Source organism: Triplophysa dalaica, chromosome 12 (assembly GCF_015846415.1).
Source record: "Triplophysa dalaica isolate WHDGS20190420 chromosome 12, ASM1584641v1, whole genome shotgun sequence".
NCBI lineage: Eukaryota > Metazoa > Chordata > Actinopteri > Cypriniformes > Nemacheilidae > Triplophysa > Triplophysa dalaica.
In genome coordinates, this window is record NC_079553.1 from 9943864 (window position 1) to 9956354 (window position 12491).

Genomic DNA, 12491 nt, shown 5'->3' on the forward strand with positions numbered 1-12491 from the left:
TACAGCATACTTGTTGGTAGACATTTAAAAAAATAACATCGAGCTTTGGATTCAGTCCAATAAACATATCTCACATATCTTTCACATCTTCTCTTTTCAAGGCTGTTTGTGTACACTGAGATAGCTTTGTACCCTGCTCAACTTGAACTAAACTGATGGAGGGTGCAGGTGCTGCTGAACAATCACATTTCTTCAAATAACAAGTCCATGATAAAAGAGAAAGCAAACACATCAAATTGTGTGATCTTTAAAATGAACACTTTATTTGGAAAGTGCATTGGCTATTGAGACAAATCTCTTTAACATTCAAGTTAAACCGATTAATTTGGCTCAGGCTATATTTTAATTAGAGGGTGTCATAACAGAATCAACTTATTCATCCATCATCCTGTCGTATTGCATAGATGACAGTGTGACTCCCGTGTACGATTTCCCAGCAATGAATCATGTAGGCAGGCTCAAGAACAGCAGAAGAGCTCTTGAGGATCGCTCGTCGTCTGTCCAGTGGCTGCAATTGGTCGCATGTGCACGCACGCTTTTTTCACACTCGAGACTAAAGGATGAAATAAGGCGCAGAGCTGAAGGGCTAAAGGAATGGACAAATAACGAAGGACGACGGACACCCACACGGAGAGCGCTAAGAAAAGACACGAGTGAAGTCTGACTATCAAGACGCGGGTTTTGGATCACATTCATATCAAGAGGATTTTGTGGGATTTCTTTAAAGCGAATGGTGTGAAAGGTAAGACCGCTGATATATTTGTTATTCTCGCATTATTCTACCTGAACTGCGTTTGTTAGAACAAGATTGGGATCATTCAGAGAAACAAACAATACATTCGTTAATATTAACACTTTTTTTAGTTGTATGAGCATACAGAAATTTAAATTATGATCTGTACTTTATGTGTTGCATCTTTAATAAATTCGCTCTCTTTATTTAATATCTCTTTATATTTTCCTTTTAAGGAGCATTTTTTAAATATTATTATTAGTGGTATTATAATTATTATATTTTTTCCGTCCAAAAAATCGAAACTCTGGTGAACAGAAGCAGAACTTGAAAAAAACTTGCGCAAAAAAACTTGCGCAAAAAAACTTGGAGCGGATGCAGGCTGCACTTTATTTGTCTTCCGTGTATTTTTGTATGTTTCTTCGTCACTGTGCTCTGCTGTTGAAAATGAAGTCGAGGTGAGCGCTTGATGTTTATTTTAGGACTTCGGTGGCGGATTCAGTGAGAGTAGCAGGTGAAACATAGAGAGAGAGAGAGAGAGAGAGAGAGACAAAGCCAGACTTGCAAGCGAATTCGCATTGTGGATTAAGAAAAGCTTTGGTTTGAATACAAAGCGTGCACAATTTGAGGGAAATCGTGCAAATGAACAGTGCCTTATTAACATTCATGTACAAAATGAGAAAGCATACATTAAGGCAATTCAAAACTGTAATAGACAACCATGTGATATATGTAACCAACATTTAATAATAAAAAACATAACACTTATGTAAAATTGTAAACCAGTGCTTATTACCTAGTTGAAAATAGGACTTAACATTTCATATTTTTTGTTACAAAAGAATATTCTTGTCTTAATGCAAAGTTCCAAAGACTGAAGAAATTTGACTTTTTGAACTACGTAGTTCACTATAATTTGTTGACCCTCATTTAGACCATTGTTTGGGTTAAGTGGGGGTGCCCTCTTTAACAAGGCCGATTGGCTTCCCATCCATTCGCACATCAGCCCTGTTATCCATAATGAATGACAGAAGCTGTAGTGGCGTGCTTGTTCTCAGGAACAACAATGGTCCTCAGGAAGCTCTTCTCAGGGGCTGTCCATCAAAACTCAACAAAGTCTTTACTGTTCTTGACCCACAGAGATTCTCCCCTCAATCCCGCCCGCCCCCTCTCTCTGAAATCCCCCTGAGGCTGCACAGCTTCAATGAATTCCTCCGTTCTGTCTCTCTTTCTCCACATAGGTACAGTGGAGGCATCACTCGCACAGCTGTAAGGATGCAGGTGTCCGGATCGAGGATTAAGCTGTGGTGTCCGCTTATCTCTCTGGCACTGATTCACTGTTTTGCTCCTGTCTCGGCTCAAGGTAATTGCCGTCTGCAACAAATGGGTTTCGCTGTCTGTAATGGTTCATTTTTGGCATTGTGTTCCGGAATATTGGCTGGTTTTGCTTTTGTAATACATGAGATGTTTTGCTAATTTTGTCCGTATGATTTTTTACTTGAAGCCAAGCAGCATGTTTACATCTGATTAATTGATCAACTGGATTGTGGAATGAATTAAACATTTAACCGTTTTTGCACCTCCACATTAATCTCAGTAGGACAATCTAAACGTGTCTTAATGGTTCCTATGTTTGGAGTTTTACATTTCTCCCTAACCCTGGAGTGGAAGGTGGAGCCTGAATCATCTTTAGAATTGTGTTCATATGACAAATTTGGGATTACTTCACCTCTCAGTCTCTGTCTTGATTTTCTGGTCTTCGTTCTTTTTCCAAGATCTGATTTTGTGTGATAGACAGGTGTAGTTCTTAAATGTGTGCAACACAGACAGGGTTGTTCTTTCAACCTCACATCACTGAGAGCTGTTGGCAGAATCTTCCACAGAAAAGTAAAGGTACCATTTAAACAGCTCAGCGCAGCCACCTCATTATGTAAAAATATAGGAAAAAAGGGGAAAATGCAAACCACACAGATTCACTTAAAGATCGCGTATCAGAGGCAGTTTCTGCCAAACTCATATTAATCTTGAGTGCCTATACAGTAATATTGCATACATCGTATCTTCGAAGAGTATTTAGTTTGATCAAATTTATAAAAAAAAGATACAGCTGTATGATTATTTCCTGAAAAACACAAGCTGCTAGAGGTGGGACTGGTGGGGAGAGTGGGACGGAACTACAGCATGAGCAAGCAACACATCATCACATCATCCCTTTGTGTTTTGTACATATGCACGTACACGCCGATTTCCAACAAAACACAGATGTATGACTTAGTTTGACTTACCGCATGCAGTTCATGTCCGACATCTTTTAGCACTGGGATCTGCCATCTATTAGTTTCAAACCATCTCCAAATCCAGCGTTATATCCACCGTTTATATAAAATCCATCACGCCGTGAACAAACAGACAGACCTACACTTTACAATCGCAAGAGTAACGTGCTGCAGTGCAGCGCAGCTCGTCGGTTGGCTTGTGGGCAGGCTCTTTCGCCTTGCTTTTGGCCAATAAAAGGAATAGGATCCCTGTGACGACACAGGGATCCAGAATTATAAAAAACTTTCCGAAACAAGTTGGTGTGCTGGAGGACAGTATCAAGTACAAAAATACTACGTCATACATCCAAATCGTTTTTTTAAAAGTTGACCATGTTTAGCATGAGAAGCCAACACGTTTAACGGTGTAAAGAAGTCAGAATGCATGACATAGCATGATACCTAATCTTTAACACAACACAAATACTATAGTCTGTCTTCATGATGGCTTGAAGTAAAATGTGTTCGAACGCTGTGACAGCCCTGCTTAAAATGAACGGGCAGCGGAAGAAAGCGAGACGGTACGTGAAATTTATAAAGCCTGACACAATCTTTTTTGTGTGTGTGATGTAGAAATATGAAACAAAATCACCAAACTGCCTGAAATCCCATCAAAACTACAAAGCAGAACAGCCATAAAACACATCCACACCTCAATGTAATTGTTGTTTGGATTCACGGGCCGTGAATCTCATTTACAGAACCTTTAATTAAACAATTTGTCTGGATGAGGTAATTTTAAACATTTCGGTGGAAGTGGGGAAAATCCTTACACAATTTCATGGGTGTGGTAAAAACGCAGACAAGCGGCCGTAATTTTCATTTTTTTCCTCCATAATTCCCACCCTGGAAATTTACATCGCACCAAGCAGCCACAGACGTCATGCGAGCTAAATATTCCCTCTACCAAACGAAAAGCAGACATTAAACTTTAATTCTTTCAAAAGGGATTTGTGTTTGTGGAAAATAACAGTTTGAAACGAGTCGTCTGACAGGTGAGTAATTGGAAGAGCGCTGGTAAAAGGTACGCTAAAGCACGGGTGTCTCCGAAGGATGAAAGATACCCACATCAAAGGCAGATTTGTCGGTGCTCGTCTCTAATATACAGACTCATACAGGACCTCCTGCTCGAATTTCGCGTTTCAAGTTACAAGTCAGCGCTTGTCGTCCTTAAACCACCATGGCGGTTGTTCTCCTCCTCCTCAATCTCCCCAGCAGCCGGTTTGCCCCGAGAATCTTTAATCACCAAAATCCAGGAGTTGCAGCTACCTGCGAAGGTGTTTGAGTGAGCGGAGACAGTTTTCTTTGAAGCTGTCGAGATACTCTCCGAATGTGCTTTCAAAAAGATGTTTTTCATACAAATGAATGTATTGTGTTGGTCCTCATTATTCACAGACATTCAGCATCTCGACATTGTTGGCATTTACTCTCCAAATTGTTTTTCACATACATTTTTCATCTCATGGTGTTCAGAAACTATGCTGGCACAACACCACACTCTTTCCTCTATATTTGTGCTAGTGGGGTGGTTACAGTATACAAAGAAAATCTGAGGGCGAACATGCTTTGAATTCTCTGGATCCGTCCCACTCACATGAATGACCGAGAATCAAAACAGTAAGTTTCCACTTTTAAATGAGGTTTTCAACGTGTATTTTTATGGAGGGACATCAAACGTACTGTATAGTTCCAACACACACAACTTAAGAATGCGGGACTGAGTGTGGTTTAGGTGTCCATGAGAACGGAGATGCAACAGGAACCCAGCAGATATTCGTTCTCCAGGTTGGTGCCAGAAGATCTGTTTTGTCTTCTATAAACACTTTCCCCCCAGTAGTATTGACTTATAGTTTTCTCTTTTCTATTTGTGTCAACCTTTCTCTTTATACACTTTGTGTAGCTCACTGGTTTTTTCTGGGTAGAACTGGGCATGCACACATTGATTAGTCAATGTTTTTTTTATCATCTTCTCTTGGAGATGTGTGATGTTCGGGTGTGGTGATTTCTCACACAGCTTTAACAACTGGTTCAGGGTCAGAAGTGTTAGTTTGCTTCTGCAGATAAATCTTTGGAATTGAATTATGAAGGATGACCCCAAATCAGTTGTTTATGGTTTATGTGTAGATACTGAAGATATATGATATGTCATGGTATTTAAGAAACTTTAGAAAATAATACAAACACTGTTTTATCCTCTCTGGGATTTAAAGTCACATTCTCTTCTCATAAATTCCTGTCAATCTTACCGAGTCAATAACAAAGTTCGATTTTGTCTCTGTTTTGATTCTACTGTATGTGTATTCTGTTAGATCTGTAATATTAAACCACCTGGCCTTTCCAAAAATCATTGGAGATCATCAAGAAATGAACTAAAACTGGTCTTACAAATCATATAAACAAGAGAAAGAGAATTTGACTTGAATCTTACCGTACTGTTGCATTTGATCAAATTGAAAAAACACCATTCATTTGAATAATTATCTCGATCATGCACAGTATATAAATGTCTGTTCTTACCTTGCAGTTCCAGTTCCAAGAAGACTTCGATTTAAAGTTATCAGTGCTGGAAAGCTACTTGTCTCATGGAAGGAACCAAAAGGACAATATGATGGCTACAAGTTCATATATAATAGTGAAACAGGTAAGAAGCAATTCTAGTGAAATATGAAGAGTTACAGAAACAAATCACCCAAAAACTAAAATTCTATCGTCATTTACTTACACATTTCTTTGTTCTGATGAATACAGATAAGCTATTTGGAAGAATGCTTGTAACCAAACAGTTGTTTTTTTCTACCATAGTAGAGAAATGTCTTTGTTCTGTTGAACACAAAATAAGACTTTCTGAAGAATGTTGGAAAGCAAACTTTTGCACTACTATTGTCGTTTTTCTTACTATGTTAGTTAACGGTGGCAAAGAACAGTCTGGTTTCAAACATTCTCCGAAATATTTTTCTCTGTGTTCATCAGAACAAAGAAATGTATACAGATTTGGAACAACTCGAGGGTGAGTAAATGAAGAAAGAATCTTTATTTTGGGGTGAATGTCCCTTTAATATCTCCAATGTCTCTGTTTTAGTCTTTTTTGTTGCCTTCAGTTCTGTCCTAAAAATATGTTCTGTGGTAGTATTACACTTTCTTTACTTTTCTCTCTGAGGTTTAACAGATGTGATTATTAACCTTGCCAAGTCTAAAGGACTCTCTGTTTCCACACATTTTTGACAATACTCCCCACCTTGGCTTTGATATGACTCATGATAACACAGAAACCCGAGGGTCACACTTCAGCTTTACGTAGGCCAGGTGCTTAGCCTTTAGTTCTATAAACTCCCCCTTTGTTAAATTCTCACAAACCTCTTTGCTGAGGCAACAGTGAGCCATGTCTAAACTCGCTATTTCTTGCGCATTCCTGAGCCCTGTGAATGGTTTCCACAAAAAAAAAAGATATTCATCAGGCCGGCCACAGCAGATGGCAAGGGCACTTGTTTTAATTATAGCAGCTCGTTTGCCGCGTTTCTGTGTCCAAAGTGGCATTTATCGGCATGATAATTTTCCCCACTGGCCAGAATTGTGGTATTAGGTATGATGGAGCAGGGTTGAATGAGGACACGTGATGATTTGCATCAGTCAATGAGAGAGCGTCAATACGGTTGTTTTGTGAGTGATGTCTGGCTATGGTACCCAGTCGGAATCAAGGGAAGGTCAAGCAGAGATTCTCATCAGATCCAGCTGTGTGTTATCAGATATCAGTGGTGTGAGGGTCCGAATCTCCCAACAACAGAGAGAGTTAGAGAAAAAGAACACAGTTCTGTCATTATTTACCCACCCCCATGTCTTTCTAAACCCGTTTGACTTTCTTCCATAGAACCAGAAATGAAATATTAACATATTTTTTATATTCACTTGTCTATCCTTTAGAAAGTACAAGCTTTTCTTTTAACCTCACGGTTCTGTTCTAAGTTAACTTGACCTGTCAACTTTGCTGAGCTCAAAACATGCAAAATAAACACTTCTATTTGGCTTATATGTTCGATAGCAGCTGTGGTCAAATATAAAAACGGGGGATGTTATGCTGTCCAGTTTTTCAATTGGAAGCTCAAATTGATTTCATGCCTATTTATAGTGGTTGTAGATGGCTATTCAGAAATCAAAGCAGTAAGGCAGACGTTCACTTACAGTACGACAAAGTGAATCTGTCCTTTGGTCTCTTTTCAACAAATGAGAATTGGAGCACTTTTGATGTCTCTTCATGGCGTTGTGACGGGCGGCACTTTGCTGTTTGCAGCAATCTTCTTTTACTTTTCTATGAAGTGTGATGTGCAAAGTCATCGGTAAAATGTGGCTCCCCGTCCGCTCTGAGCCTAACCCCAATCACGCTCCCACGGTTGCTGAGTAAGCGACTTTCACTCCCCTTCAATTGATCTCTCTCCAAGCCACAAGGATTTTAATCAGGATCATTGGTCAGGGATCTAAATTGCAGGGGCAGGCTTGTTCCTCAGGTCGAGGGACAATATGACCTGACGATGACACTGTTCGGGAACAACCAATTCGAATGCCAGAGAGTTAAAACAAATCTTGAATTTGGAACTTCTAATGCATTAAATAAGCTATTTGGAAATCTCTGAACTTTTGATCCCCAGAAGAAAGTTGTATTGCTCTTACATAGCTCAGGAGATTTAATATAGTTCTCAGTTGTGTTTCGCTTCAAGGTCCAGTTTATAATAGTGGAGATGGTGGTCTAGTGGGTTAAACCACTGAACTGGTAAATCAAAGGTTGCTGGTTCAATCCCAGCAGCCCCCACCAGTGTGTCCTTGAGCAAGACACTTTACTCCACGTTGCTCCAGGGGGATTGTCCCTGTAATAAGTGCACTGTTAGTCGCTTTGGATAAAAGCGTCTGCCAAATGCCTTAATGTAAATGTAAATAATTTTAGGAGGATCAAATCACAGAAATGCAATTTAATATAGATAACTCATGAACGTGGGTGGTGAGGACAAGGACAGAGGACCCAGATGCAGACAGTGGGTAAGGGTTAACAAAACATTGAATAAAATATAAACACAAATCAAACATCCACCAGGATGTAACATAAAACAACGTGGCAACAGGAACAAGGACTAACTAGACTAGACTAATAATAACACTAGACATTTAACTACAATAAACTAGACTACACAAAACCCAGGAACTCACCACAGATAACACAAACAATGAACCAGCACAAGACAAGAGACACAAGGTCAATATATGGGATCAAAATACAGAGGGGACAGGACCGGGGCATGAACTAATTTACAACCAATAATGAGACGAAAGGGCTGGAACAGAGACGAGTCCTGGAGAGAGCATGTGGAATGCCAACTGGGACAAAAAAGCCACTCCCCACATAAAACATGAGGTTCTGTCATGATCCTGCCACTAGATCAAGAGAAACATGACAAGATGGGACAGAATCATGACAGATAACTATGTGTTCAGAGGTGGATACAGATGTTTTTATTGCCTTATGAGCTTTTTCTATCTACATACACCGGGTGTCCTCTTATTTGAAATTCGCCATATTGTTTCTACAGTAGCCCTAAATGGATAATCTGCTCTACAAAGTGTGTTTTGTTAAAGCAACGAAGTGAAAACGTGATAATGTCTTAGTCCTGTGTCAGCCACCGTGCTTCGACAGGAAGGATGGAGGGGTGGAGTGAGCAGGTGGTTGCAATTTCATACACTGGACCCTTTAAGTACCAGCATGGTTTCAAATGTTTTTCTTAAAAATCCCATTCCCCGTGATTCCATTTTTCAACCTATAGTTAGTGAGTAATGTTGCTGTTAGAGCATAAACAATACCTGCAAAATGATAAAGCTCAAAGTTCAGTGCCAAGCGAGATATTGTCTTTGACAGAATTGGCTTTTCAAGGACTACAGAGAATCGCTGGAATCGGACTACAGCCCTCTACTTTTTGGGTACATGATGTCACCATTCCGAGTGCTTTTTATATACTCAGCCCAAAAAAATACGGCAAAGAAGGGGCGAGGCCTTCCTTAGAGAAGAGGAAGAGCCGCTCGAGTAGTGTTTGGTTATCAGAGATCGTAAACATTTGACTGAGCTACGCGCTAAACTACTTTCACTTTTATCACATTGGTACAGCTGGTAATAAGAGTTCAGCAACACACATTCTAAGATAACCAACGGTCAAATAACAGCTTCCATGACTAACATCAGCTGTGATGTGATGAGTGTGTGTGCTTGCATGTGATGAGTGTGTGTGCTTGCATGTCTGTGTGCTTGCGTGTGTGTGCGCACATAGCCTTCCTCTAAAACACTTCTATGAAACATCCATTGAAGTCCTGCTTGCAAATGTATCCTGGTCAATCTGCTTATTTTATTATCCAACTCTGGTCTACTATAAAAAGGCATTACCAATGTTTCTGTTATGAGTGTTAAGTAATATAACCGGTCTGACGCCATCCTGTCTGGTGTCATTTCTCTCGCCATAGTAGGAAATAAATTCTCGATCTCTAACAAACATGCACTAGCAGACCTCCATTACACTTCAATCAATCCGCATGTTTTTAACTGATAAAATGAAGTTGACACCATTGTAACTGTTTATGAAAAGTTTATGAATGCATATGCACTGAGAGGGAGGGCGACCAATCACAACAGCCTGAAAAGCGAAAGCTCACTGATATTGAATGGGTGGGACATCTTAACACACACTCTAAGCGGGGAACCAATCATGACAGACCTGGTCAGCTTTACCAATCAGAGCATTTCTGAAAAAGGGACTTTATACAGACCAGAAGAAATCCAGTCGTTTTTTTAGAAGAGGCACAGCGGTGAACAGTAGACTTGAAATATGTGAAATAAAGCGTTTTTTTTTTATACAAACATGAACATCCATTTTTAAACACCCAAAAAACATAATCAAAGCCTATTTTTTGTTGAAATATATTAAGAGTATGAAGCTGTAAAATAAATGTAGATTGTATAGGCAAAATAATCTGAATTTTGGTAGTTTTGATAAGAAATGTTTGCGCTCATATTGAACTCTTTAATAATATTGTCTTTTGACTGGAGACTTGATAAACCAGTGCCCGGTTTTTGACATTTTTGAGATCTCTTTTCAAATTCAAATGGAGACATTTTTTTAATTTCTGGGTCTTTTCCACATAAAAATTTCCAAGAAGCAGGAAACTACCATTAAATCTCTCCATTAAATTTAATCGATGTCAAGGATCATTTATTGAGACCTTAAAGAGTTCTCATCTGTCATTTTTCTTTAGGCATGTCTGTCAGGAATACCTTATAAAGTCTGTTTTGAAACTTGTCCTTCCTTCTGAGTTCACAAAATTACTAAAAGCAACCCTTTTTCATGTTTTATTCTCAGACCTTGTCACCGGATCCCAGTATGTAGCAGGAAAGATGAGTTGTGGTCAAGACCTTTATAGAACAGACCATTTGTCACTGTCCATACTGCAAACAAACTTCATGAAGTTGTTTGCTGTGCAATGGCCATAAAGTTTCCACCCACACATCGTACTTGTGTGATAACTTGTGCATTACAGCTTAGCAGGCCCGGGACTATTCCTTCACTGACCTGATCTCTGAAATAGTAGAACTGAGCAGGCAATTTACTCCAGAGGGATTGTTCTTCAGGGTATTTTGGAGATTATGTGTTTTCTTTAGCATCCAATCACATGGATAAATTTAAAGCTGTTGAATTAGATGGCCGGGGACACAAAGTATAGAATGCCAGTCTTCAACTTTAGTCTGTGTCAGTTTTTCTGTACTTTTGAATGGAGTGATATTACACCGATCCTGTAAAATATGTTGGCTCAAGGTAACATGTTGCATTGCTCATAATCAGCCATAAGTCTTTAACGGAATTAGATGCTAAAATAATACTGACAGCAGATGCAAATACACAACATTGTTAGTAAATTCCTTTCTGTGTTACTGTTATTTTTACTATTCATATCTCCAATGTGTGATCCCTCCTGAGTATTATTCCTCTTTTTTTAGATTACAACTACACTAAACACTTGAAATGCAGACAGTAAGGACCGATTTCAGTAGGTTTGTGAAGAGAAGCAGGAATGAGACATCGCATACTAATCATCCTCTGTCTGATTTGTTCCGATGACAGGTGGGGAAACGACCGAGTTGCCAATTGCAAGAGGAGAGAATAAAGCAGTCATAAAGGATTTTAATCCCAAGAAGGAGTATTCAGTCAAAGTTATAGCCGTGAGTGGAAACCAGCACAGCAGGGCACTTCAGGGAAAATATGCTGGTATGAAAAATACATTTTCTCTGAAGCAACTGTTTGTAAGTGGAAACAATGTGTTTGATTATACCCTGCTTTGTGTATTGGGAAAACAAGCAAATGTGACTACATACAGCAGTTTTGTACATTCATATATTTAAGAGTTCGGTGGTTCCAAAATCAAAAATCATGTTTTGTATTATGTTATTATTTTTTATTGTGTTTTATTGTGTAAGTTAGTTGTATTTTTCAAAACAAACCAACTGCAGTTTGATTGATATTAATTGGAATGCACAAAAAACATATTTTTTGGAAGAAAAAAAACGGAATTATCACAATTTGGAACCAAACTCTTCAATATGTGTTTATTTAATATTGATTTGAGAAATCTAATTCTGACCATTCAAGATTATTATGTTTTATAATTAAGTACTTCTTAATATACCTTTAAAATAATCATTCAATAGCAGTAGAAAAATATTTACATATTTGGTAATCAGTGTTGGGTGTAACTAGTTACATTAGCTACTGTAATTTAATTACTTTGCCCTTGGAAAAGTAAAGTAAGGGATTACTCATATGTTTTCTGTAATTTAATTACAGTTACTTTTGATGTACTTAAACTAAATACTTTGTGAAATATATGCGTGTGCAATAGTGCTATTGACATCAAAATTCAAAGTCTTACTTTAAAATCTGTGCTTTAATGTATAATTCTCACATTTGTAATACTTTGGTCAGTTAATAATATTATTTATTTGTTATTTATTTTAATTTATTTTAATGAATTCAATAAGCCGTTTCATGTCTCTTAACTAATCAAGGTTGATGTAGGATATAGAAAGTAATTAGTAATGAGTAACTAAATACTTTTTGGACAGAGTAATTTGGACAGTAATCTAATTACACTATTGAATATGTACTAAGTAACTAGTAATTTTTCAGAGTAACTTACCCAACACTGTTGGTAATGTACGTGCCTTCACGTGCTCTCTCGGAAATTCGATAATTGCTACTTCAACCCAGAAGTAACGTCTGGATTAACTAACATTAAAAGTATTTAGTAGTATATTAAAAGTATACTAATGATTAAGTAGCATTAAAACTTTAAAAGTATCAGCTTACATTAAAAAAAAAATTATTTCCGGGTGGAATTCGGAATTATCCAATTTCCGTGTTTGA

At 38.2% G+C, this 12491-nt stretch overlaps 1 protein-coding gene across 1 annotated transcript in view; it reads left to right on the top strand.

Moving 5' to 3' along the window:
• Positions 1 to 493: 493 nt before the first annotated feature.
• The window catches only part of col14a1a (collagen, type XIV, alpha 1a), a 97049-nt gene continuing 85051 nt past the window's right edge, over positions 494 to 12491 (top strand). Inside the window, 4 exon segments of the mRNA XM_056762397.1 lie at positions 494 to 742; positions 1975 to 2096; positions 5573 to 5689; positions 11193 to 11336. Of these exon segments, the coding sequence (XP_056618375.1) occupies positions 2009 to 2096; positions 5573 to 5689; positions 11193 to 11336 (349 nt within the window). The 5' untranslated portion in view covers positions 494 to 742; positions 1975 to 2008.